The sequence below is a fragment of the Acomys russatus genome, chromosome 6 (assembly GCF_903995435.1).
Source record: "Acomys russatus chromosome 6, mAcoRus1.1, whole genome shotgun sequence".
Lineage (NCBI taxonomy): Eukaryota > Metazoa > Chordata > Mammalia > Rodentia > Muridae > Acomys > Acomys russatus.
The window spans coordinates 51,828,372-51,855,918 of record NC_067142.1 but is presented as its reverse complement, the minus strand read 5'-3'; the positions used below and the strand labels follow the sequence as shown (position 1 = coordinate 51,855,918).

General features: G+C 38.9%; 1 protein-coding gene across 1 annotated transcript in view; it reads left to right on the top strand.

Moving 5' to 3' along the window:
- The window catches only part of Xpr1 (xenotropic and polytropic retrovirus receptor 1), a 133,115-nt gene that overhangs the window by 54,852 nt on the left and 50,716 nt on the right, over positions 1-27,547 (top strand). Inside the window, exons 3-7 of the mRNA XM_051147614.1 lie at positions 11,945-12,046; positions 18,080-18,303; positions 20,673-20,822; positions 21,070-21,153; positions 25,628-25,709. Coding sequence (XP_051003571.1) covers positions 11,945-12,046; positions 18,080-18,303; positions 20,673-20,822; positions 21,070-21,153; positions 25,628-25,709 — 642 coding nt within the window. The remainder of the gene's footprint in view (positions 1-11,944; positions 12,047-18,079; positions 18,304-20,672; positions 20,823-21,069; positions 21,154-25,627; positions 25,710-27,547) is intronic.

Here is a 27,547-nt window from a genome sequence, read left to right as displayed (position 1 = left end):
AGTATGGTACAGATGCTACAGACACTATTCAGTCGTTGTTAATCAGCAATTTACCTTTTTTTTATTGGTTGGTAAGCCTCTACAGGTAGCGCCCACAGTGAGTTTTGGTGTGTGGAAATGAGTGTGTAAAGGAGCACGGCCAAGAACTGTGAGTGGCCAGAACTATGGAATGCGGCATTCGGTCCATCAGCTTAGCAATAAAGATGTTACTTTGTGATAAGAAAGTGACTGCAATCCAAGTAGAGTGAGCTAGTTACCTTGACTGCTCATGAGAATATTGTAGCTCCTCTAAGTAACGCCTTCTAGAGTGCAGATACACACTCTAGCTCAGAAACACACATTGCCAAACAGGCTGGGTCTGTTCTGTATCTAACAGTTCAAGTCTGTTTGAAAACTGATTAACTTGTGTTTTTAAAATGGTTTTAAACAGATTTGAGTATTGCATTCTGGTTCTCTCTAGACATTTAATTTGTTTAGACGTAAGAAAAATTGATTTCCAATTAACACCAGATTTCATAAGAAAGAAAATATTAGCTAAACAATTCCATCAAGTAGCTTGTATTCCAAACAAAGCCAGGCACGTCTGTTAATTCTGCTGGGAAGACAAGACTGAGCTTGATCCTGTTACTTTTTGTTTTGTTTTAACTAGAATAGTTTTGAGTTTAATAAATAAGTGTAGTATAAGTGGGGGTAAAATCCTTGTGAGTTTTTAATTATTGTTGTTTTATTTCAAGTATGCTTTTTATTCATTTATTATTTTGGATCTGTATGAGGCCAGCCTGGTCTGCATAGTGAGATCTTATCTTAAATTTTATATATAAAATATTATATTATATTATGTGTGTGTGAGTGTTTTGCCTGCATTATGTATATGTACCACTTGCTTACTTGGTACACAAGGAGTTAAAAAGAGGGCATCATCTCCCCTGGAACTAGAGTGACAGATGGTTGTGACCTGACAGGTGGGTGCTGGCAATCAAACCCAGGTCCTCTAAAAGAGTAAGTGCTCTTAATGCTGGGCCATCTTTCCTGCCACAACTTAAAAGTGTAGCCCCACCCAATTCTGTTTCTCTCTGTCACTTCTCTGTCTGTCTCGGTCTCTCTCTCTTTCTCCCTCTTAGAAAAGGTCTCACTCCAGTTCATAGAGTCCCACCTGCCTCTGCCTTCCAATGCTGGGATTAAAGACATGTGCCACCACACGCTGTCTAATCATGTATGTGTCTTTTAATAGCAGAAATACTTTTAAGAAATGTGTCTTTAGGTGATATCATTGTACAGATGTATTTATTATAAGAATACATGATATAAGACATATAAGATGGTATAGGTCAGTTACCTGTTGCAGCCTCTTGATAAAATGAAAAAGCCTGATGGCACAGTGGGTAAAGCACTGCCATGCAAGTGTGGGGACCTGAGTTTGTGTCCCCAGAACTCAGGTAAAGGTGGATGCAGTCAGTGCATGCCTGTGTTTCCAGGGCTCTTGTGGCAGGTGAGGTGGCAGGCTGAGACAGGAGAGTGCCTGGAACAGCAGGAGGTCCTGTCTCAAAACAAAGGTAGGTGACAAAGGCAAGGACCAACACCTAAGGTTATTCTATGGTAACGTGTGCACACACACACCAGTCCTCTAGAAAGAATCTGGGAGCCAGGGGCCATATAGTCTTGTGCCTTTGGCATGAGTTGCCTAAATGTAGACATTAAGCTTTTAGTTTGAACTTTCCTACACACAGACTGATTCACTTGATGACAGAGACTTAACATGGATGTAGGACATCAATTCTCCTTGGACTCAAGGCTTAGTGTATTCAAGTGTGGCAATAAGGTGTGTTCTGTAAACAAGCTGAATGACCAAGGAAAATGGTTTACCGAAGGGTAAATATGGTTGTATCTAGAATGGAAGGAACAAATGAATTCAAGCAGCAAGAAAGAAAAGAATCTGCACTTGGTGCTCCCAGCAGTGTGGTCCTGGAAGCACCTTCAGAGAAAGCATATCAGACTGTCTACAGCCACATGTATCTATACCTGTGTTTCAACTCAGATGATTATGTGCGGTTTTGAGCTAATAACTGTTTATATGTAAAGACTATTTCATTTGGGTAGTTTTGTTACTTCACTAGTCAGCATTGTCTCTAGTCACCTTTGATGTATAGCCCTTTGTTTCAGTGCTCAGTAAAGTTCCAGGTTTTTTTTTTCTCCGTGTTTTTGATACTGTTCTTTCGTAGTTACACATGTAATGTGATGGCAGCTTAGCTTAGGCTACTGAAACAAGTTATCACAGACTCACTAGCTTAAACAGTATACATCTATTTTTCATAGTTTTGGAGGCTAGAAGTCCAAGATCAAGGTACAGAAATGGCCAGGTTCTATTGAAGTCTCTATTCCTGGTTATGGTGTCATATGGCATGTACTTGGTTTGTGCCAGCAGTTCCACCCTCTTGATGTTACCTGAACCCACTTAATTGAAAATGTCTTAATTCTGAATAATATATTGGGGGTTAGAGATTCAACGTGTGAATTTTTGTGAGGAAAGGCACCAGCACTTTAAGCTTTTCTATACTATGGGGTTCCTTGAGGTATTGAGTCCCTTTATGACCCTGAAATGCAAGGCTCAGTCTCTTTGCCTTCTGTATTCATAATGACTTTGCTAAAAATGCTTCAGACCATATTTATTAGTCTGCCCTGGTCTCATTTCTCTTCTTTCTATCCACATCCTTCAGTTTCTCCTTCATGCTTAAACTGTAATGTCACTTCCTCTGATTGGCTTGCTTCAACTCTTTGTAATGGGCTAACTCCTGTTGGCATGTGTCTTCACATCTGTGCTTTCCTTTTTATTAATACATGGCTCTTCTGATTACTTACTTAGTGTCTCCTTTCTCTCAAAGTATAGGGACTGAGTTTGTTTTCTCCATTACTATGTCCCTAACCAACAGGTTAGTTAGTGCCTGGCACATAGTCAACATTGACTCTAGAGATTTACAGAAAATGGCATTTAATAATAAAGGGATTTTATGACAGAGAGACACATCTACTCCTGGCAGCACCTTTAGTCTGATTATGAGGGCATCAAGAAATGATAGTGGCAGATAGCCACTAGACTGAGGAATCGTGTTTATCTTTACTGTTGATGACAGACTGGCTATCCACAATGATCAAGCCAGATACTGAGAGACTGACTACCCAGCCTTGTAGAGACTGGTGGGCCAGTCCATCGGGGGAGGGGTGTCTTCTTTTTCTTTCTTTTGTAATTATTTGCATGTATGTACTAATCACTTGTATGTGCAGAGCTTCTCCTCACATGGATACAATTTCTAAAATGGGATAGATGATCTTCTTCCACGCTATTCATAATGTGCTGACAATGTAATATCCATAATTCTTGCAAGTGATATAATATATATCTCTCTAGTAACTGTGTACCATTTACCAAGGGATATCTGAACTCGTTGGGAGGAGCTCCATCTATTTAAATGTGAGATTTATTTTCAGATCTTTAATAATGTTATTTTATGTTTAGTATTTGTAAATATTAATATTGTTTTGATATAGTTCATTCTAATAATTGTAATGATAGCTCAGTGCAGGAGAAATTTTAATATTTAAAGCATAGTAGTTAGAAAAGTTTGGGTATTTAAATTTTAATTCATATGAATATTTAATGCCCAGGAAATATGGTAGTGTGTTCAGTAAATGATTAAACATAAAAATAAATTAACATGAATTTTATAATCTAAATAGAATGGAAAAATAAGTTCAAGAAGAACACATAGTGATATGAATTTCAGCTCTAAAAGATTTTATTTTTATGTGTTTGACAAGTACTTTTGGTTTTGTGCAGTACTGAGTAGAGAGTCCAAGGACTTAGGCTTGCTCGGCAAGCACCCTACTGCTAACCTGTGTCTATAGTCCTTTTATTTATGTACTTTCAAGTGAGTAATAGTGAATTTTAATAGTAGTGATGGCATTAGTGTGGCTTTTAAGTTCTACTATTTTTTTTCTCAAAGTGTCATTCTAATCACAACGAAACGGAAATTCCATTGTCTTTAACTACTTAAATGTGTTAAAATCCTTCGTCTTAACTTCAAAGTATGTAAAATAGTTATTCAGAATTCTTTCAGAGGTTACAGGAGCAAAAACACTTCTGAAAAATCATAGGCTTTCCAGTTCATTTTAATATTGAATTATGCCCTATTTGTCAGTGTTTTCATATGTTAGCTTTGTAGCTAGTAGGGCAGTACTTAGCATAATTAATACCTTAGATTTTATTAGAGCTACTACAAATGAGATTAATTTAATCTGTTTTGTATATCACCACTACAATTTAAAAGATTTTTTTTGTTTTGTTTTGTTTTGTTTTGTTTTTTTTTTTTTTTTTTTTTTTTTTTTTTGGTCTGTGTTCTGCCAAGAATATTTATTTATTTATTTATTTTTAACATAAATTAGTATTTTGATTGCCTGTATGTCTCTGTGAGGGTGTCAGGTCCCCTGGAACAGGAGTTACAGACAGGTGTGAGCAGCCATGTGGGTGTTGGGAATTGAACCCAGGTCCTCTGGAAGAGCAGTCAGTTCTTGATTGCTGAGCCATCTGTCCAGCTCTTGCCAAGAATATTTTAAAACATATTTGGTTAAAACTTTATGTGATAAAACCTCAAAAACAGAATCAGGTCAGAGGACCACAAAAGCCAGGCTGAATTCAGACATTTTTTTGCACAAGTTAGAAATTTTAAGTATGGAATATATAAAATTTGAAAATAAGAGAGACTTTTTGGATTACCTTTTCAAATATCCTCTCTTTTAAAGAGAGTGTAGAGAACCATCAAACTCATACAGGCAATAGGCAACAAGACCTGTCATGAAGTCTATTGATTTGACCTTTAAAACATCTCTCTCTTTTTTTAAAGATTTATTTATTTATTATATATACAGTGCTCTGCCTGCATGTACACCTGCAGGCCAGAAGAGGGCACCAGATCACATTATAGATGGTTGTGAGCACCATGTGGTTGCTGGGAACTGAACTCAGGACCTCTGGAAGAGCCGGCTGTGCTCTAAACCGCTGAGCCGTCTCTCCAGCCTCCTAAAACATCTCTTAATGTGAAGCAAAGAAAGGATTTATTCAGTGTGGCTACATTGAAGAAAGGAACAGATAAGAGGTTCATTGATAACAAACTCCTTACCCTGCATCCAGGCCCCACCCCCACCCAACCCATCGTGGGGATTTCTCTACTTCTTGTCCTCACCCTAGTTCAGGCTACCTTGGTTTCTATCTTGATATTTTCTGCACTGTGCCTGGTTGGTCTCCCTTCGCCCTCGCTTAGAAAGCACATCTTCTCATAATCACCCTCTGGGATTACTCACTCTTCTCAGAAAGAAGGCTAGGCTTTCTGAGGCCCTGCCTGGGCAGGCCTTGCTTGCCTTGCAGCTTCAACAGTCACCGTCTGGTCCCTCACAAATTCATCTCTCACAAATTCATCTCTCAGATTTACTTTATTATCCCTTTCTTTCTTTGGCATCTTTTTATTTGATGTCGGGGGAAGGTTGAAACAGGGTTTCTCTGTGTAGCCTTGGGTATCCTGGACTTAATTTGTAGATCAGGCTGGTCTTGAACTCACAGCAATCCCCCTGCTTCTGCCTCCCTGAGTACTGGGACTAAAGGCGTGTGCCATCATGCCCAGCTTCCTTTATCATCTCATTAGCTGCTGCTCTTGCTGCTTGGACCATCATTACTGCTGCTCTACTTGTCCTTCAGATTTCATCTCTAAGAACACTTCTGTAGGACCCCACATTGCTTCTCCCAGTCCTTTTAGACTTGGTTTGGTCTCATTACTGGGGTTTTGTTGTTGTTGTTGTTTTTGGAGAGGGGTTGTTTTTACCTTTGCTTTTTCTTCAGCATCCATATTAACGTGTATACTTTTGTGTTGTTACTTGATTGGCATGTTTTTCCTAAGTAGGCTATATTCTCTGTGTGCAGAATTGATGTATTTTGCTCATCACTCTGTTGCTGTACCTGCCATGTTGCTTGGTATGTAGGAGGGACTTAGTATTATTGAATGGATGACTCCTAGTCTATTCCCATTTCTTCTACACCAATGATTTCAGAGTAACATTTTTTATCTTTGGAATCTTATTTGCAATATGCTTTTTATAATTTACACTCCCATCTGTGGATATAGTGTAGTATCTGGGAAAAAATAGAATTTCAAGCTAGTTATTCCCACTTATAAATTTCACACTCTTAAGAACTCAAACTAGTTTTCTTAAGAGCACGAAACTAGTAATATTAAATATTCTTCCTATTTTTGATCTAGTCACACATTTAAATTTTACTTTTTAAGCTTTCTCAAAGGAAAAACTGAGATGTCGGTGCATGTTCACTACAATAAAGATGCAGAGGTGGTCATGGTGACATTAAAGCCACCATCTCCAGAAGGAGTGTTCTCCGGAGTACCGATCTGCGGGTTTCCTCAGGACTGTGTTGTTTGTTATGTGTCCTGAGTCCCTTGTTAGTTTAGTAAAGCTGCTTTGCTTTAAAGCAGAGTTTTTCAGCCTTGACTGTTAACATTCAGGGTATTGTTTAGGAGGGGAAGGCGGGGGAATGACTGCTGTCCTGGGCATTAACGGATGTTTTGTCAGTGTCCTGGCCTCCACCCATTAGACTGCAGTACCCTGTTAAGTCAATTACCACAATCAACAAGCTCTCTAGATTCACCTTCACCGTAATGGCCGCAGTTGGGTTCTTGGAACCCATAAGATACAAGGAGAGAACCAACTCCCATAAGCTGCCCTCACCAGTTCCAGATACCAGATACCCAGCTTGCCTCACGGGTCCTCTTACTTTGTCTCCCTCCCACATGCTGTGATAATAAGCAGCAGCATGTTCACCCAGACTTTACACAGGCTCTGGGCATCCACACAGCAGTCCCCAGGCTTATGTGGCCTTGTCCATTGAGCCGCTCCTGCAGTAGTTGTTGACTTTTAACCTTAATAAATCATCACAAAATCAATTGTCCTCATAACATTAATATGTTTCCAGCATTTACATTTCAGAAATAATATATGGCACACATACTGTATAAGATAGTATGTTGGACATAGAACTTATAAAAATAAAGGAGGTATAGTCGCTAGCCCAGGTATCTAGCAAATCTGGAAATTAGGACTGTTCTTTATGTAAGAATATCACAAAAGTCTTATTTAAATACCAGAAATGAAATGGGATTCCCAGAAGCTGTAAGTTGGTGGTATTGGTGTAGATAACCAAGGTGCCACAATAGAAGATTAAATGGCCTCTTTGGCATAAAATTAAATTTTTCTGAGCGTGGTTGTAAAGCACTTGATGGTGATTTCTGCACAGTGAGTAGTTTGCCTTGATTAGTGCTCTTCAAGCGAATGGCGAGCTGGATGAGAAACGTCTATTATCCACGTGTGAAGTAGGCATAAGGCAACTGTAGAATCGGCAAATCAGACTCTGGGCTGCTGACTGCTTAACTGAGCGCTTAGCCCCAGCAGAAGGGTCTCTACAGCATCACTCTCTGAACCAGTCCTCTTCAGTCGTCAAGTTTTACACACTTCACTGTTCCCTGCCAATGCTGATCAGCATAAAGTGTTGATGTGTCTTACCAAGATTTATACTTTTTTTATGCCAGCTCTCTTTGACTTAAGCGCTGTGTGTGTGTGTGTGTGTGTGTGTGTGTGTGTGTGTGTGTGTGTGTAATCATTGAGTTTAGGACATATTTGACCCATTTTTATTAGTCTGCTCAGGCTGCTATTACAAAAGGTATTGACTGGATATGACTGTTATACCTTAAAAGGACAAGGCAGGAAGATCATGAATTTAGGACCCTTGGGTGCATAGTAGGGGACACACATGAAAAATTAGTTGGTTTAAGGTCTTATTAGTTAGTCAAGTTTTTGTTACTGTGGTAAATACCTGGGAGAAACAGTTTAAAGGAAGAAAATAATTATTTGTTTTAGGGCATGCTTTTACAGGTTTCTGTCCAAGCTTGGCTGAATCCTCCTTGCTGGGCCCACCTAATATGAGGCAGGCCATCATGACAGAGCATGCTTTGAAACAAAGCAGCTCCACCTACCGCAGACCCAAAGCAGGGATGGGAGACGGGAGGGCAAGGTCTGCCCTTCAAGTACCCACACAGACACCTGCTTCCTCCAGACAGACTCCACCTCTCACTAAATACGAGTTTATCAATGAAATAACCAAAGACTTATTTTTAACTGAAGTCAGACTTAGAAGTAGAAGTTGTCAGCAAAGACAAAGCCCAAGTCTCTTGGCAGTGTGTTCCTGGCACTTTTCTTTGGCATTCTTCATTATCTTGGCCAAAAGTTTAGCACGTTGTGCAGCCTCCTCCTTATTATTTTTCTTAGTGTGTGTTTCTTCAGAGCACTTAGGTTGCAGGACACATAGAGTAACAAGATAAAGAATATTGGGGGCTTTCGTCCTGGGCTTCTTACATTCTTTGTTTAAGGGCTTTCTGACAGCTTACTGGAGGACATTTTTAGAGAGACTGGAAAATTTCAGATTCTGCTGGCTCTTTTGGGGCTCCATCCACCAAGGCATAGCAGTATCTGTCAACCCAGGAATATTGTCATCATCGCCGTCCTCCTCTTCCCCCCTAATCAAGTTGAGTACACGCAGTTGGCGTCCACAAATAGACTTGTGCTTCTTTTCTCCAGTTCTCCTTGGTCTATTACTCACACTGTGCTGTGGGTCAGGACACTGTGATTCATGGGAGACTGTTTGTCATTTCCACCACTGACCAGACCATACAACCCATCCACGTTTCACCCAGAGGATCATACTCTGTGGCCATTTGCTTTTCGTAGACAGTACAAAGCTTGTGTTCGTGGTCCCCTCCAGTGAGTTTTTGAAGGCTGGTGCCTGGAAAGGAGATTCTCAGTAGCTTTATCTGACACAGTTAACATCCTAAGAGCTATCACAAAAAAGAGCCCATCTACTTCATATATATGTATGCTGCTGTAGTGTAACTGGACTCATTTGCTTTTTTTCCTCCTCATTGAAAATAATGGTGTATGAAATCCACACAAATGCATTACTTTGTGTAGATTCCTTCGTTTCCTACATGTGGGATTGAACATTTTGATAACTACTGCCAAACTGTCTTCCTATAAAGACTGCGGCTCCACATAGCCCTCGACAGGGGGTCTTGATTTACCCTTGTCATTGCCAAAGCAATATCACTATTTCAAAATTGCTTCAAGTTTGATGCTGAAATTTCATTTTCTATTTTAGATCTTGAGTTTATTTGAAATTTTGATGTTGAGCCTCCTTTCACTAATCATCATCATCTTCTTCTTCCTCTTCCTCCTCCTCCTCTTCCTCCTCCTCTTGTGGCCACTTGTTATTTTTCTATGAATTGCTTTAATTGGCCTATTTTATTAAGAAATTAAAAATCAGCTGGGCATGGTGTAACTCAGAGAGAAAAAGGCAGGCGGATCACTGTGAGTTCTAGGCCAGCTAGTCCAGGACAGCCAAGGCTACACAGAGAAACCCTGTCTTGGAAACAACAACAACAACAACAAGAAATTAAAAATGATTTTAATATTGACTTATAAACATTTTTAAAAATAAATGGATTTGGGGATCTGAACTCAAGTGTTCTTACTTTCTGAGCCATTTCCCAGCCTGAATATAAATTTTGAATATGAATCTTTTATCAAATGCTGCACATATAAATTTCCCTATTGCCTACTTCTCATTTGACTGCACTAATGGCATCTTTTAAAATGATATACTTCATTTTGTAGACATGTTAATAATTTATTTATGGTTTCTATATTTTGTGTAGTATTTAAGAGAGACTTCTGTATAATCTATTCTTTTATGTGCAGCTCTATTTTGAGTCTGTTCTTTCTGTTGTTTTCTAATCCTCCACCAGTAGTGTGCTTCTAGTTCCTGTGTGTATCAAGTCTTTGAAATCTGAGGGCAAAACAGCATCATTTGTTCGTCTCTTCTGCACAGCTGCTCTCGCTGTTTTTACTTATGGCTTCTCCTCTTTACTGTTACTTCCCTGTGCTGTTGTACGTTGCTGTATTCGGCTAAGATTTGTGGCCGTTAAGTTGTATGTGAACAGCGATAACAGAGTGCTGGCATTTTAGATGTAACAGCCTTTGAAGTAAGAAAGTAGAGTGTTCATAGTTAATGCATAGGTGGATGGTTTTGTTTCCTTGGTGATATCTTATACGGTTGAAGTTTCTCAGTACGTAACTTCTATATAAACGTTAATATGTGTTAAAAATATTTTTAAGAATAGAAGTTATATTTAAACTACCTTGTTGGACTTTGCTACTTTATCTTAATGTCACTAGGGAAGTGAAGTAAATATAGCCAAGCTCCCTTTTTGCTTTTGGAATTTCTTTTTTAACAATAGGGAAGAAAATGAAAGTATAGGGAATTAATTTATTGCTCTTATTTTCAATTAGGTGGAGCTAGATGCTATTCTAAGCACAGTGTCTGTTACCATGGAGTTTGCTTAACTCAGGGTCAGCTTCCTTTAAAAGCTGGGGCCTGCTTCATGCTTTGAAAGAAATAATTCTCAGTGGCCTTGAGCAGCTGCAGACTTTGTTGTACCTGTATTGAGACTTTTACATGAAGAACACAAAGTAGTCATCCCTGTATTTCTCAAAAATCAATACAACGTTCCACAATATGTGCTTAGACTTAAAGCATGTGAAATAGAGTAGTGGATAGATAGAAATACATTTTCACAAGTAAAAAAGTGTGCAATGTGAATTTGTTCTACAATTATGTTGTGCAAATAAAATGAGTAGATTTATTTGATCATCTTTTGTTTAAAAAGTTCTTCTATTATACTTATTTGTTTATGGGTGCACCATGCTACCATGTAGACAACTTGAAAGAGCCTGTTCCCTCTTTCCACTGTTTTTACCCAGGCATTATAAGGCTGATGGCCAGCACCTCCACCTACTGAGCTAGCTCACTGATCAGATGTAACAATGCTTTTAAAACTATGTTAGGCTTTTTATCTCTAAAGTATTTCTAGTGCTCTGAGTTTTATATATGTGTGTCATATATTTTAGGGGAATGCCATGTCATATATTCTTAAACGTGGAATGTTTAAGGATTTCTGGGATTGCACTAAGATTCTAGGGATCTGGGGGATGGAAAGGGACCTATTCTTTGTCTGCACATCTCAAGTTAAGGTACCTTAGATCTTAAATGGAAGGTTTCTATATTTTGTTTAGGATCTGGGAAGTCTAGTCATATCTCACATGAAAAAAAATGGTCTTGGGGACCTCTGAAGCTACTTTTATTCTGCATTTTTGGTAGATTTAATAGTTTGTAGGTTCTAGGACAAAACTCAAAAAATAGATCTAGCCTACAGAAATACATATGTTATTGGCCCACATGGTGTTTTTAAACTATCTAGGTTTATGATATCTCCTAGAAAAGGCCATATTAACACACAAAAATGACTAAATGAGCATCTTCAGAAGTCATCACACTGTACAGGTGACTTGTTTGAGTCATTATGTTACCTAATGACATGCTTCTGACCCTGTGGAGTCATCAGTCCACACTACCTTCTCCCTGCATATGGCTAAGATAAAAATGAGTAAGGTACTGACAGAATATATTCCAGAAATGCCTTTGTTGTAGTTTTTCTTCTCTAAAACATTTAATTTCCCTTTTTATTAAGTGAATTCTACTCATCTTGATTGGCAGCGCTTTGAGCCTTCTTTGAGTTCTCTCTCTCCTGAAGTCTTAGAGCATTTCTCATGCTCCAAGTTTTCGTGGTAACTTCCATTATAGCAGTAGTGCTTGGATTAGCCATGTACTTACATATAGGCGTCTACTTGCTATTCCAAAGACCAAGAAACTAGTCCTATTTTTACCCTACTTTCCCCAGTTGGCCTTCTGCCTTAAATTTGAATGTTTTTTCTTGCATTTCAGTTACAGATGAAGATACAGTTAAGAGATATTTTGCCAAGTTTGAAGAAAAGTTTTTCCAAACCTGTGAGAAGGAACTTGCCAAAATCAACACATTTTATTCAGGTGAGTAGGTGAGAAAGGAACCATTCTGTGATGTCCTTGAGACTTGTCCAGTGTCATCCGAGGCTTGCTTTCCTTGCCTATGCTGCAGTATGAATTTGTTTGTGTGGATTAAGGACATGTCTGGGATCTTAGTGCTTACACTTTATATGAGCATTGCCTAGGTTCCCTTATAGTACAGAGGCCTTTGGAGTTATAAATTTAATCTTATCTTTTTATAATTTTTTTATGCCTACCTCCAGATTAGCACTTAGGTTAATTTTATGCCCTTTCATTAGGTAGAACACTCATTTGCAGCTCTCTAAAGCACTGATTCCCAGAGTGTCGTCTGCAAGGTGTTTTAAAAACAACACTCATCAATTCTTATTGACCTGTAACATGCACATCTATGCCACCTTTCCAAAATGTCTGCAGATAGTCTTTGTTTTTCTCTGTAGCATTGCTTGAATTCAGTTTCTGAGGCTTGTTTCAGCAATGATTTCCTCTGAGAGTAATTGAATAAATAGATTTAACTTTCCTTTAAACCAATTCAGTTTTCTTAGCAAGGCACTCCTTTCAAACCAAAGAAAATAAGCAGGTTCTTTAACTGTAGCCTCCTCCTTTTTCATTTATGTCAGGCTCTTCTTCCTCAGCAGAGAGAAGCATTTATAAAAGGACATAGCATCTGTGCATGCATTTATTGGGAGATTACAAGTACCTTCAAAGGCAGAGACCAAATTGAAATATTGTTTGAAAGCATAAAAATGATTAGATGTTCAGGAGAGAATTGTGCAGAAAGAATTGCAGTGTCCCAAGGACACATGTGATTTCCAGTTAGAAGAAGGTCAGGGAAGAACGACCAGTTTAGACAGAGAAAGAGGCAGCTGTTGTGGAAGGGTGCTGTGGTTTGAAGCTGAACTGCCCTCACAAACTGGTGTTTAAGCCTTTGTTCCTGAGCTGGTGGTGCTGTTTTGAGAGGCTGTGGAATGAGCCTTCAGGAGGTGCATCACGGACATCAAGACAGGCCAGTGGGATGGACCTTCGATGGCTAGCCTTAGCCCTGGTTGTAGTCTACTTTCTCCACTTCCTGTTTCTGGGTGACGTGAGCAACCTCCCCTCACACTGCTCTGCCATCCCTTCCCACTGCTGGGCTCAAATCTGAATCCTTGAGCCAGAACAGACTTTCCTCCTGTTTTCTGTTGGGTGTTTTGGTTACCATGATCCAGAAGTAAGAGCTTTGGAAAGACTGTATCTCCATTAAAAAAAAAAAAAAAAACCATTAGGTAAGACCTAAGGTTGTAAATGAAAAGTATGTAAGATGAGGTTTCTAGCATTTTCTGTTACTTTGATGTTTTTCGAAGGGATCCCTAATCTCAAATCTAAGTTGGTGATTTGTGTTATAGAGCATAGATAGTGCTTCTTAGTTTACAAAGGAAAATAAATACCTACTTTATGACTAAGCATGTAAATACACAGACCCTCTCCTTTTGTTCCTGTTTTTGAGGCAGGGTTTCTCTATGTAACCCTGGCTGTCCTGGGACTCACTCTGTAGACTTAGAGATACCCCTGCCTCTGCTGGGATTAGATGCAGGGGCCACCACATCTGGATAGGCTTTTGCACTCGTGTGTGTACTTAAATGCACCTATGAGTGTGAATATACAAATGTTTAAATAATTTAAATGCTTTTAATCAAACAATATTTTGTCTGCTTTTAGTCTAAACTGTTTTTATATTTTTCTGATTGATTTTTAAGATATTGATTGTAGTTTACTAAATTGTATTTTTTACATTGTTTTGTTTTTAAGACAAGGTATCTATGCAGTTCCATCTTACTTAAAACTTGCTAGATAGGCCTTGAACTCACAAGATTGGATTGTCCCCACCTCCTGAGTGCTGGGATTAAAGCCGTGTACCACCACATCCAAGTTGGTTTTGAACATTGGTTTTAACCCATATTGGGTTGCAGGATTCAGTTTGAAAAATGATATCTTTGAGAAGGTCAATTTTCAAAAATTATTTTGGGTTGGCTATTATTAAATATTGTGGATGCTGTGAGTAAGGACTTGTCTTGTGTATGGGCAGGGCCATTGGAGTACAAATTGATAGTCACTAACTGAATTTTTGCCAGGTCAGGAAGTGGTAATATGAAGACATGATTGGCAGAAATAGAATTTGGCCCTTGTTGTAGACAGTATCACTTTCCTCTCTATGCAGCTGCCTCCTGCCCAGCAGGTTGTCTGGTAGACTGCAGTCCTCAGACACTCATGCCCAAGAGAAGCCATAAGTACCACTGAGTTACGTTTTGCTAAGTGTTGAGAGAAGATCTCACTGTTTAGCCCAGGCTAGCCTCAGACGCTCGGTCCTGACTAGGGCTTTCCAGTGCTGGGTATAGTAGTGTACACTACCTATTTGAGCTTATTTTTATCAGCTCACCTTCATACACTTAGATCTCACAGATTACTTAATATGAAAAATGGTCAGTCCTTTCTAAAATATTTATTTTATTTTTATTTTTTATGTACATTGGTGTTTTGTTTGCATATATGCCTGTGTTAGGGTATCAGCTTCCCTGGAAACTGGAGTTACGGACAGTTGTGAGCTGCCATGTGTACTGAGAACCCAAGTCACCTGAAGAATAGCCAGTGCTCTTAACCCCTAAGCTGTCTCTCCAGCCCCAAATGGTCAGTCTTTAAGTGACACATACTCTGGATTTGAACATCTAAATACCTCACAAATTTGTGTCTTTTCTAATCATACCAAAAAGCAAAGATAAATAATAAAAGTGCTTATTCCATCAATTAATTGCATTTTGAATTTTTTAACCTTAATTTTTTGTTTTTGTTTAATTTTAAGACTTTTACAAAACAGCTGGATGCAGTGGTGTGCACCTGTAATCTAACAACTCAGGGAGGCAGAGGCAGGTGGATCTCTGTGAGTTCGAGGCCATCCTGGTCTACAAAATGAGTCCAGGACAGCCAAGGCTACACAGAGAAACCCTGTCTCTCTCGAAAAGACAAAACAAAACAAAGCAAAGAAACAACAACAAAAGATTTTTGAACACTATTTAACCTCCCTAAGCCAATGTACACTTGCTTATAAAATAATCAAATTAACTTCTAGACCTCTTAGGATGCCCCTTGTTAAGAGTAAGAAGCCATTTTCAATTGAAAACCTGATGTAAAGTACTTTCTTAAATTTTACTATATTTTTGTTTAATTTTAAAAGAGCATTTATTTATAGAAAAAGGTTTTCATAATTGAAAGACCATGGGGAAAGGGGAATATTAAAAATGAGGCTATTAAAAATTTATGTTCTAACATGAACTTAAATGCAAACATCTTTAATAAAATACTTGTAAGGCAGATTCAGCAGTGCATTACAAATGTTTATACATGATCAAGTTAGTTTAATTCTAAGAATGCAAGGATGGCTCAACATATGCAAATCAATAAGTGTAATATAGCATATAAATAGATTCAAGGACTCCAAATCACATGATCATTTCAATAAATGTAGAAAAAAATCCTTTGATAAAATTCAACATCTCTTCATTATAAAAAAAAACCCTGAATAAAACAATAGAAGGATCACACCTCAACATAATGAAGGTGGAATACGACAGACCTATACATAGCCAATATAGTAAATGGGGACAAACTAAGAGCATTTCCTTTAAAGTGAGAGGTGGCATCTCCCCCTCATCACTCCTATTCAGTGTGGTGCTTGGAATCTTAGCCAGACCTTTAAGGCAAGAGAAAGGGAAAAGAATGTAAAGAGAAAAGGAAGAAGTCAAATTGTCCTTGTTTTCAGATGATACTAGCTTTATTTTATAAAGAATTATTTTTTTAATTTTTAACTTTTTATTGATTCTTTGTGAATTTCACTTCATGTGCCCTAGTCTTGCTCCTCTCCCCATCCCCTCATATTTCCCTTTGCTTTGCTGGTCTAGTAAAAACTCGTTAGGATCATTGGAGTACATATATATTTATCCCTATGATCTGGATGATGATACAGAGGTGGTTTAATTGATCTTGAATGTTACTGGAAACTTGCCAGTGTAATCAACCTGCTCCTAAGTGTCTAGACAGTCCCAGTGGGTAGTGGGGCCATGTCTGAGGGCACTGGGTGAGTACCTGCATTGCCAAGAGTGTAGTTGAATACTTATATTCGGTGTGCAGATGCATACCAGGTACTAGGAGCTGTATTGATTTGTTCCAGTGAAGACACTGTATCCAGAAGAGCTGCTGCTATGGGAGAGAACACTTGGTTAAGTTAAAGGTACTCTCAGAAACTAGCTACTGGTTCATGTCTTGCTTGATTTGGATTTAAATTTTGGTCGTTACATGTTCAGAAAGCTTTTACTGTTATCAGATGTTTTGAAGACCCCATATTCAACCATACAATACCATCTAGTTGTGACTCGCACTTTAAAAGGCTGTCTAAATATAAGTAACCTATGGGTGTTTGTCTAGGTCATGTGCAAGTATTACTCTATTTTATAGAAATAGTTGCAGTCCTTGTTGTCCTGAGGTGCAAAGGTATATGACTGAAAAATGCATCTGTCCAGAATTAGTCTATATTTTGGTTCTTATTGCTGATTTGGTTTGGTTTTTCAGGACAGGGTTTCTCTTGTAGTCCTGGCTGTCCTGGACTTGCTTTGTCAACCAGGCTGGCATCAAAATCACAGAGATCCGCCTGCCTCTGCCTCCTGAATGCTGGGATTAAAGGCGTGCGCCACCATACCTGGCTAAGTGTCTAGTTTTTAACACATCATATATTAGTTTCAGTCTGTGTATGGAACACTTGTTTTAGAGAAGTGATGAGGCACAACGGGAAACATGGCCATCATAGCCTAAAGCTGTTTGTGTATGAAGTTGTAGAACCAGGAACATTTCTATAAGCAATTTTTAAAACTGCATTTGTTTAGTCTGTCCACATGTGCCTCAGTGTGTTTGTTGAGGTTAGAGGACAGCTTGGGGGAGTTGGTTCTTTTTGTCTCACCATGTGGGTCTTGGGGATTGAACTTAGATTGTCAGGCTTGGCAGCAAGTGCCTCTAGCCCATTTGCTGGACCTTCAGAAACATGTCTTACATATAATATAACACAAAAATTTATTGTTTGTTTGTTTAAAGGGGATAAACACCAGGGCCTCATGCGTGTAGGCAAGGACCTCACATACTGGGCTATATCCCTAGCCCCAATGCTTACTCTTTCAGAATGTGCAATTTTAAATACAGTCACAATATTGTTCAATCACCCCTATCTAATTCCAGAACATTCTTGTCATCCTTCAAAGACCTACTACCCCTTGCTCTTGCTCTTGCTCATGTCGCGCTATATTCTCCTTCGCTGCTGCTAATCTACTTTTGTCTCTGGTTTCCCCTATTCTGGACACTTCACATAAGTGGAGTCTAATACTTACTTTTCTGTGTGGCTGATGCTTCATTGTGTATGTGTTTGTGTATACAGCACACTGCCTCTGTTTATCCATTCATCAGTTGACGGACATTTGGCTGGTAATGAGAACATATTTGTGTGTGTGTACAAGGGTTTGTATGGGTGCCTTATGTTCAGCTCTTTTAGATATATGCCTAGGATGGTTGTTGCTGGTCATATGGAAAATACCATGTTTAACTTTTTGAGAACTCCAAACTGTTTACCAAATTTATAGTAGTTACACCGTTTTACATTTTCACTCTTAGTGACTCTACATTTTCTTATCTATGTAAAGAAAGGTGCAGTAACAGTTTTGTAGGAAGGAAAGTATAAGATAGAATGCATGAATTCCATGTCAAAATTTTTCTCCTATCCAGTTCTGCATATCACTTGCAATGTTTTCCCTAGATATTCCAGAGAAGCAAATTAGTATAATCAGTAGAAAATTAGAATTCAATAAAATAAAAATGACTCAGAATTGAATGTTTACCACATTTTAATGCAAGCTTAGTAGAGTACATTTTATTTTGTTTTTAGAGTTCTAAAGCTATTTTCTGTGTATGGGTGTTTTGTTTGCATGTGTATCTCTAAGCTGCTTGGACAATGTTCTTTCCTTATAGAGAAGCTAGCAGAGGCTCAGCGCAGGTTTGCTACACTTCAGAATGAGCTTCAGTCATCCCTGGATGTGCAGAAAGACAGCACTGGAGTCACTGCATTGCGACAGCGCAGAAAGCCAGTGTTCCACCTGTCTCATGAGGAGCGCGTCCAACATAGGAATATCAAAGACCTTAAACTGGCCTTCAGCGAGTTCTACCTCAGTCTCATCCTGCTGCAGAACTATCAGGTGCTTAGCCTTACCCTAGAGAATTACACTAAAATAAATCCCAGTGAGTAGAGTTACCTTGATCACCCTGTGTCCCCTAAAGGAGGAAATCATCTTTATTCTTGGGGTTCTTGTTGTACTTAAATGTCTATGTTAAAAAAGCAAACAAACGTGTATTAGAAGGATTAAAACTATTAACGAAACTTTTGCTTGTTAAGTAGTGTGTGTGTGTGTGTGTGTGTGTGTACACAACATAACTTTTATAGGACTGAGGAGGTGGCTCAGCTGACATAACACTTGTCACTCAAATCTAAGCACCAGAGCTCAGGTTCTCAGAGCCCAGAGTATTAGCCTTGTGAGTTAGGGAGTTGGCTCAACTGTTCCGAGCACTTGCTGCTCTTCTAGGGAACCGGAGTTGTTTTACCAGTAGCCACATCAGGTTTACAACTCTCTGATAAGTCTAGTTCCAGGCATCTATGGTCCTCTTCTGCCTACCAGAGGCACCTTTACATGTGTGACATCTAGTTACACAGACACACATACAAAAAATAAAAATAAATCTTTTTTTTAAGTAATAGGAAATATCCATATTTCCAGCAACTTTTGTGTTGGACAATTATTGAAACAAACACACAACAGACAAAGCACTACTTTGAATCCCTTGAACTGGAATTACAAACATTTGTAGCTACCATGTAGGTGCTAGGAATCCAACCCAGGACTTCTGCAAGAACACCAAGTGCTCTTAACTGCTGAACCATCTCTCCAGCCCCAACAGTAATTATAAAAGTTGTGTGCTGGAGCTGGAAAGATGGCCCAATGCTTAGAAGCATGGGCTGCTCATCCAGAAGAACCTAGTGGCCTCTGAGGGCATCTGACATGCACACTTTGCGTTTACATACGTGCAGGCAGAGTTCCCACAAGTACAAATAAATGCATCTTTTAAAAAAACATCTGTTCTATTGATTCTGTAAGAATATATTTATATTTTTAAATTTTTAGTTTATATATGTTTGTGTGCCTGGTTGTCTGTCTGTATGTTATGTGTATGCAGTGCCTTTGAAGACCCAAGAGGGCAGCCGATCTCCAGAACTGGAGTTACAGGCAATGTGACTGCCTGATGTAGGTGCTGGGACCTGAATCCAGTCCTCTGCGAGAACACCACATATACATAACCACTGGGCAATCTCTTCAACCTCAAGAATGTACTTGTTTCAAAATGACGAAGAAAGATAAATTTAAAAGCCATGGCCATGGTTGGGAAGTGTGCTTTTCATGAAAACATAAAGAACTGACTTTAGATTCCTTACACTAAAGTAAAAGGCCAGGTTTGTCTACACTGTCTTATAATCCCAGGTCAGGGGAGGAAGATAAGAAGTTCTCTGGGGCTAGCCAGTCTGGCCAAATTGGTAAGCTCCAGGTTCACTGAAAGACCCTGTCTTAAGAAAGGAAAAGAAAAACTGGAAGGAATAGAATATACTCCAGGTCAGGCTCTGACCAGCACTCTATCCATACAAATGCATGAACACACACTACACTGCGTGCAAACACACACACACACACACACACGTTTCTACATTGAGCTGCATGCTGCACCCAAGAAGAGTTTAAGATCATGCATTATGGTATGAGGAATAAATTCTAAGATGAGCAAGAACCCTTAGCAAATGCAGATGGCCCCGGGTTGTAGATCTAATCTAGACTTGCAAATCTCTGTTTTTCTGCCATTTCAGATGATAGGCAAGCAACAAGTGAATGAGAGTATAGGAAAAATAGTCTTGATTTTGTAGCAATTGAAGGAAAGTGGAGCTCCTACCCATTGTCACCTGCCTTGTGCAGTGGTCCTTCCTTTCTTCCTTTCTGCTGGGATCTCCTTTTCACTTCCATCCCTAAACTGAGATAAATGGTAAGAAAATGAAAGAAGAGAGCAAGATATGTGCCCGTTGTTCTCACAGGTGTCCGTGACTGTGTGAGTGAAAATATTGTTCTTTTCCATTCCCAATAAAGCAAAGAATTGAAAGAAAACGTATTCAGTGTAGCGTGAATACAGAACATTTTCTGAAAAAATTCCTTTGGCCAAAGCAGCAAAGCAATCTATTTTGAAATGGTTATATGTGGAAAGTTGGAGATAAAAATGTTCTGAGCTTAGGATTCCCAGTAATTTACTTGGAAGAAAGATAACGGAGTTGTGTTCCTGGTGGGGTGCTATGCTGGAACCAGGGGCCAGAGATCCTTACCCTGCCGGCAGTGAAGGAACGCTTCTAGGAAGGCACTGTTGCTCCCAGGCTCTTAGTATTTGCTCAGGCAGCTCTGTCAGCGTCTGCCACTTCGCTGTTTTAATCTTTAATGATGGTAGGAATGATAATTTTATTTCTCTTTTCTTCCTGTAGAATCTGAATTTTACAGGGTTTCGAAAAATCCTTAAAAAGCATGACAAGATCCTGGAAACATCTCGTGGAGCAGATTGGCGAGTGGCTCATGTGGAAGTGGCCCCATTCTATACGTGCAAGAAAATCAACCAGCTCATTTCTGAGACTGAGGTACAGCCTCTCTGCTTGCTTGCCACATGTGCTCAATATCACTTGTATGTGATTTAAAGAAATAACACACCATTTTTGTCCTCCTTTTGTAAATTGCTGGCTTAGAATACCTATGCTCGTATTTAAGGTCCTTTTCTTTTGCTTTATCAGTGTGCTTACCCAGAGGCTACGAGAACATTATACACCTGTGTGTGTGTCACTTTCACTCAGAATAACTTACACAAAACTTGGTAACTTACCTTTCCAGGCTGTAGTAACCAATGAGCTTGAAGATGGTGATAGACAGAAGGCTATGAAGCGATTGCGTGTCCCTCCTCTGGGAGCTGCTCAGGTTAGTGTTTGCTTCCGGTGGTTTCTTTTCTTTCTCATATCTAATAATTAATACAATATTGTTGCTATCTGGTGTCATTACCTTAGAAGATTTTCTAAGTAGTTGCTACTATTCTTATTAAAAACAAAAATAAAAACAAAACAAAACAAAAAAACAGATACCAGGTTCCAGGCATGGTGGCATGTGTTTAAATCCAGTTTATAGGAAGCAAAGGCAGAATAACCACTAGTTCGAGGCCAGGCTGGGTTACAAATAAGATCCCATGTCAAGAAATGAAAGGGGAAAGGAAAGATGGAAAAACTTAGCCTTCATATTGTAATGAATTGCAGTGTGTTGCACCTATCTCCTAATGCTCCCTCATCACCTCCCTCCTTGTTTGTTCTTACACTAATTTGCTTCTTGATATTAGCAACAAAGATAAGGTATTGTTGTTGTTGTTCAGGATATAGAAGGGTCAGATACAGCTTTTTCCAAAATAGCAGTTACAGTCCCTGTAAAAGAGGAAGTGGGGAGGATTTATTAAATGCTATTTACATAGCATTTATGTAATATCCTGTCTCATAAAACATGTCTCATTAAGTTAAAAGAATTTTTATCATTTTCTGTGATTACAATGTGTTGAAGTGAATAATAAAGAGCTTCTATATAATAACTGGCATATGAAAATTATAATTAGTGTCATACTTAACAGAAAGACACTGAGACTTTACAAGACCAGAAACAAATTGTGTATTCAGTCTTCAGACTGTCATTGAACCTTGTTCTGGTGATTATAGCCAGTGTGATAAGGTCAGAAAAAGACATAGAAGGCATTCGAGTTAGAAAGAAAGAAGTAAAGATGCTGGAGGTTTTGTTGTTTGTTTGTTATCAGTGACTTGATGCTTCTATGGAAACATGATGATTCATATAGCTACTACAGCTAATTGGGGATAGCAAGCGTGCAGAGGACGGCTCCAGCTTAGAAGGAATCAAGTGTGTGTCACTACACAACTCCAGTTAAAAGTCAAAACTTCCCAGTAATACTGCTTATAATATTACAGAAATAAGAATGTGTAGTAACAGTTCTGCCAAGACCTTTATGTTAGAAGTTACAGAACATTGCCAAAATAAATTACAGATCACTTTAATGAAAGGCATGCTGAATTATGAATGAAAGGCATATTAGGTAAGCTCAGTGTTTCTAAGAAGCTATTTCTTAATTTTAGATATGCAACATAATCCATCTAAAAAAATACCAGTAAAGGTGGTGTGTGTGGTTTTTGTATGTGTGTGTGTGTTTGAGAGTGGGAGTGAGAATGGTGGGGGAAGCTGGAAGGGAGAGGGAGGTAGAGAGAGAGAGAAAGAGAGGGAGAGGGAGGGTGGGGGGAGAGAGAAAGGAGGGGGAAGGAGAGGAATAGGGGGCAAGGGAGGGAGGGAGAGAGAAAGAGAGAGGCGGGGAGGGAGAATTGATAAGCTAGTTTTAAAATGCAAAAGACCTAGGGTAGCCAATACATCTTTGGAGCAAATTAAAAGGTTAAAATACTAGCACTGCTTGGAATAAAAACCCATTAGACCTGCAGCAATCAAGGTAGAGTCAAGATAGACACTTCAGTGGAACAGAATAGAATCTAAATATACATGAATATATGTATATAACTAATTTTTAATACAGACACTAGAGAAAGAAGAACGTTTTCAACAAATAGCCTGGACATTGGATTCTCATAAAATGACAATATGAGCCTTTGTTTGTATTTTATACATGTTTCTAGATGTAACATGGACTTAAAGTAGACCTAAAACTACAAAGTTTTAGAAGAAAATATAGAAGACAGTCAGTCATAGCAACTTTGAGTGACTCAAAGACTTCTTAGAAATGACATCAAAAATATTTCACCAAAGTATAAACATCTTTAAAAGATTCTATTAAAGAGAATGGAGAATACTAAACAGGAGAAAAATTTTATAAAAGTATGCCTGGTAAAAGATATATTTTACTAAGAACATAGAAAACAACCTGAACTTCATCAAAACTGCAAGGCAGAAAATGAGAGTATAGCAAGTGCTCAACTTCAGTGGGCCACCAAGACACACAAACCAAACCCACAGAGACACGCACCCCTGTCCTTGGAGGAACAAAACCCCATCTCATAGGCTGCGGGTGGAAAAATTGATAGAACCCATTAGCATACAGTTGGGGAGTTTCCTAAACAGTTAGATGTACCTCTACCACATGATCAAGCTGTTATATTTCTAGGTATTTATCCATGACAAATACAAACATATGTTTACAAAAAGACTTCTACATAAGTGTTCATAGGAACTTTATTCATAATAGCCAAAGCTGGAAAGTCTCGTGTCTATCAGTAGGTTAATGGATAAACAGTTATGCTGTATCTGTACAGTGCATTACTACTCAATCTGAAAAACAACTTGTTGAGACATGCCACAACATAGGTGAATCAAGAGAGAGAAAAAGGCAGATTAAAAAAAAAAAAGTATGCACTGACTCCATTTATTTGTTTGTTTGTTTGTTTCCTTTATTATGTATACAGTGCTCTGCTTGCACAACAGATGAGGGCATTAGGTCACATTCTAGATGGTTGTGAGCACCATGTGGGTGCTGGGAGTTGAACTCAGGACCTCTGGAAGGGCAGGCGGTGCTCTAACCACTGAGCCATCTCTCCAGCCTGACTCCGTTTACTTAACGCTCTGGAAAATGTTAGGGTATTTGTCTTGTTCACTTTCCTTTACTTGTTTGGTTTATTTCTTTTGTATTTTGAGACACGGTTGCCTATAGCCCAGGCTGACCTCAGACTCACTATGTAGCCAAGGCTGGCCTTGAACACCTGGTGCCCCGGCTTTTACCTCTGGAGTGCTGGGAATATAGGCATGTACTACCATGCCTTGCTCAGTTTACTGTCTTGATAGTCTTCATTGTGGTTGTGAGTTCATAAATATCTGTATGTACTAAATCTTGTAAAATCTTTTTGTTATGTGCTTTAAATCTAGTGTATGTATGATTCATTGTATGCCAGTGTATTCAGTAAAACAGCATTTTAAAAAGCCAATGACATATCATTGTTAAACTGATTGAAAGAGAAACTATAAAAGCATCAGAAGAACAAACCCAGAAACTTTGTTTTAAATGTATATGGTGTATTATATAATTCATATCAGAATAAAACTTTAAAGTGATAAAATTAATTTTTAAAAAACTAATGTGTTTAAGAATGTGTTTAGAGAAGACATGAAGAAAACATGGAAATGGTTAGCTGGTGAGGAGAGGGGAGGGACTTCAGGGAGCATGGAGTCTAAAGACAGAGCAGTTACTACATGCATTCACTTTGCCAGCTATTTCTAACACTAAATATATGGTGTATATTTGTTTGTAAATAGAATATATTGGACATTTTTAAAAACTAAAGTAGCATTTAAGAAAGGATAAATTAGGCCAGGTGTGGTAGTGCATGCCTTTAATCCTACCACTCGGGAGACAAAAGCAGATGGATCGCTGTGAGTTCAAGGCCAGCCTCATCTACAAAGCAAGTCCATGGCAGCCCAAAAAGAAGGACCTACACAGAAGACACAAAACCACCTTAACTCCAATTTTAGAAGGATCTGATGCTGTATGGCCTCTGTGGGTACTTGCACACACATGGTGCACATACATTCACACAGACACACACACATGTAAATAAATAAATAAACCTGTGTGGTGTTTGAAGTTTTCTCAGTATAAAAGCATAAGTATTACCAGAAAGTGAGTGTTCTTGTCTTTGCCACTGACTCTCATTTTTCATAGTACCAAACAGTAAGCTCAAACTGAGTAATTCTTACTCACAAAATGTAGAGATAAAATGTAATTGTATTCTAAATCACTTAAAGAAAACCTACTTCATTGTATCAGCCCGAAGCCTAAAATTTCCATCTTATTTCATAACTCCTGTTTCTCCCCTCCCCAACCCCCTGCCTCTGTGTTCATGTGTATATGCAAGAAGTGACATTGGGGTGTGCTCCTTAGTCACTTCCCACCTCGTTTTTGGAAAAGTCTCTCACTGAACCAGGAGCTCAGCAGTTTGTCTAGGATCACTGTCCAGCGAGTTCCAGGATTCTGTCTGCCTTTGCCCACCTGGCACTAGGATTGCAAACTTCCACCATGCCCAGTCCTTTGCATTGGGTCTGCCTGGTTTTTGATGTAGGTGCTGAGTACCTAGCTTAGGTCCTCATGCCAACACAGCAAGTGCTGTGCAGATGAGCATCTCTCCCTCCCATGATTCAGACTTCTGTAAACAAACTCAGGACAGTCCCTGTTCTAGTAATAGGATGATGGAGTGTACATGATCCTCTGTTTCAGACTTATAAAAGTAAGGCTAGTGAAGTAGATTTTCCGCCTACAACTGTGAGGTTCATACTACTTAGTTACCATGCTGTAGCATGCGTACATGTGTTTGATGGCTCGTCTTTGACTCAGAGTTCTGCTTTCTGTCTACAGCCTGCACCAGCATGGACTACTTTTAGAGTTGGCCTGTTTTGTGGAATATTCATTGTGCTGACTATCACTCTTGTACTTGCAGGTAATTCTTGACTTCTTAACTCATTTGTTCTTATATGTTCTTTACACATACGTAAAGCATCAAGCATATCTACCAAAAGTACTGAAAGAAGTTTTATGAAAGGTTTTGGACATTTGTTTATTTCTCCTTTGGGATATAATTTTTAGAATCTCAGCTTCTATTTACTATCATTTTCTAGTCTTTAACTTCAGGATTTTTAGAGTTCAGTTATCAAGAACTTAAGCTTGGGCCAGCAAGATAGCCCAGTGGATAAAGTAGCCAAGTCTGACTACATGAATTTTAACCCCAGATTCCACACAGTGGAAGAAGAAAACTGACTCTGAAATCATCCCCTGACATATCCTATCTATGATGGGGCACATCTGCACATGCACACATACACACAAACACACACTAAGTAAATTGTAATTAAAACTGTACGTGACAATGCATGCCTTTAATCCCAGCACTCAGGGAGGCAGAGGCAGGCAGATCTCTGTGAGGTCAAACAGTGAGTCCAGGATAGCCAAGGCTACACAGAAACCCTGTCTCAAAAAACAAAAACAAAAAGAAAAGAAAGAAAAAAGAAAAAATGTAATTAAAAACTTGTTTCCTTGGTCATAGATGAAAATAAATGTTACAGAGTTTATGCACTAAACCTTGTTTACTCTGCATATTATGGAGACCCCTCATGTTTCCCTGGAATCTGCTTATAGCTGCTCTGCATGCAGTCTTTAGAGGCATGGCTATGTTTTTAATTCAGTGAAAGCTAAAAGTAGGGCTGGGGAAGTACGTATGCATGCTTAGCATGCATGAAGTCCTGTGTTCAGTTCTCAGCACTGCATAAAGCCAGGCATAGTACCACACACCTATAATACCAGCATTTGGGAAGGAGAGGCACAAAGATCAGGAGTTCAAGAATTTCCTCAACTTCATTGTGTGTGTGTGCGCATGTGTGTGCTTGGAGAGGCCAGCCAAAGATAAATGAGATCCTATCTCAAAAAACAAATAAAATCCACACCCAAAGAAGTTAAAATTCAGGAAAGATTTCTATAGGAGCAATTATAGCCCCAACATTAAGAAATAATACAGTGTCAAGGAATAGGTAGCCTTACTGAGCCTGCCTAAGAATTGGAGGAGCCCTTCAGTAGCATTTCACCTTATCTCCATTTTTTTTCTTCAGTATTTCGTTTCTAGTTTCTTTCCCAAGTCATGCTGTTCTTTATGGCATTGAGATGGTGGATAGTCCCAATACATTCAGTCCTTGCATCTCTTCTTTCTATGTTCATTTTCTATATAGGCGAATTATTCAAGCCTTTGGCTACAAATACTATCTATATGCTAATGACTCACAAGAACATATCTTTTCTCCTCTGAAAAAGATCTAATTGGCTGTTTGAATACCTAATAAGCATTTCACATTTAAATAGATCCTTAATTTTTTTTTTTTAAGTTCTCCAAATAGAGCCTAACCCTTTAAGTCCTTGTTTACCTTTGTGTTAACTAAAATCAACTTTAAAAGAAGAAAGAGTAGCCGGGCAGTGGTGGTGCAAACCTTTATCCCAGTGCTTGAAGGGCAGAGGAAGGTAGATCTGAGTTTGAGGCCAGCCTGGTTGGTCTACAGAATGAATTCCAGGACAGCCAAGGCTACACAGAGAAACCCTGTCTTAAAAAAAGGAGGAGGAGGAAGATTTATTCTGGCTTATTATTGTAAAGATTTTAGTCCTTGTGGCAAGGCAAAAAAAAAAAAAAAAAAAAAATCATGGTAGTGACTATTGGAGAGCAAAGTTGCTACTGGGCCCGACCTCTTAAAGTTTCTGCCTCCCAGTAACACCAGGACCTGGGAACCAGCACACATG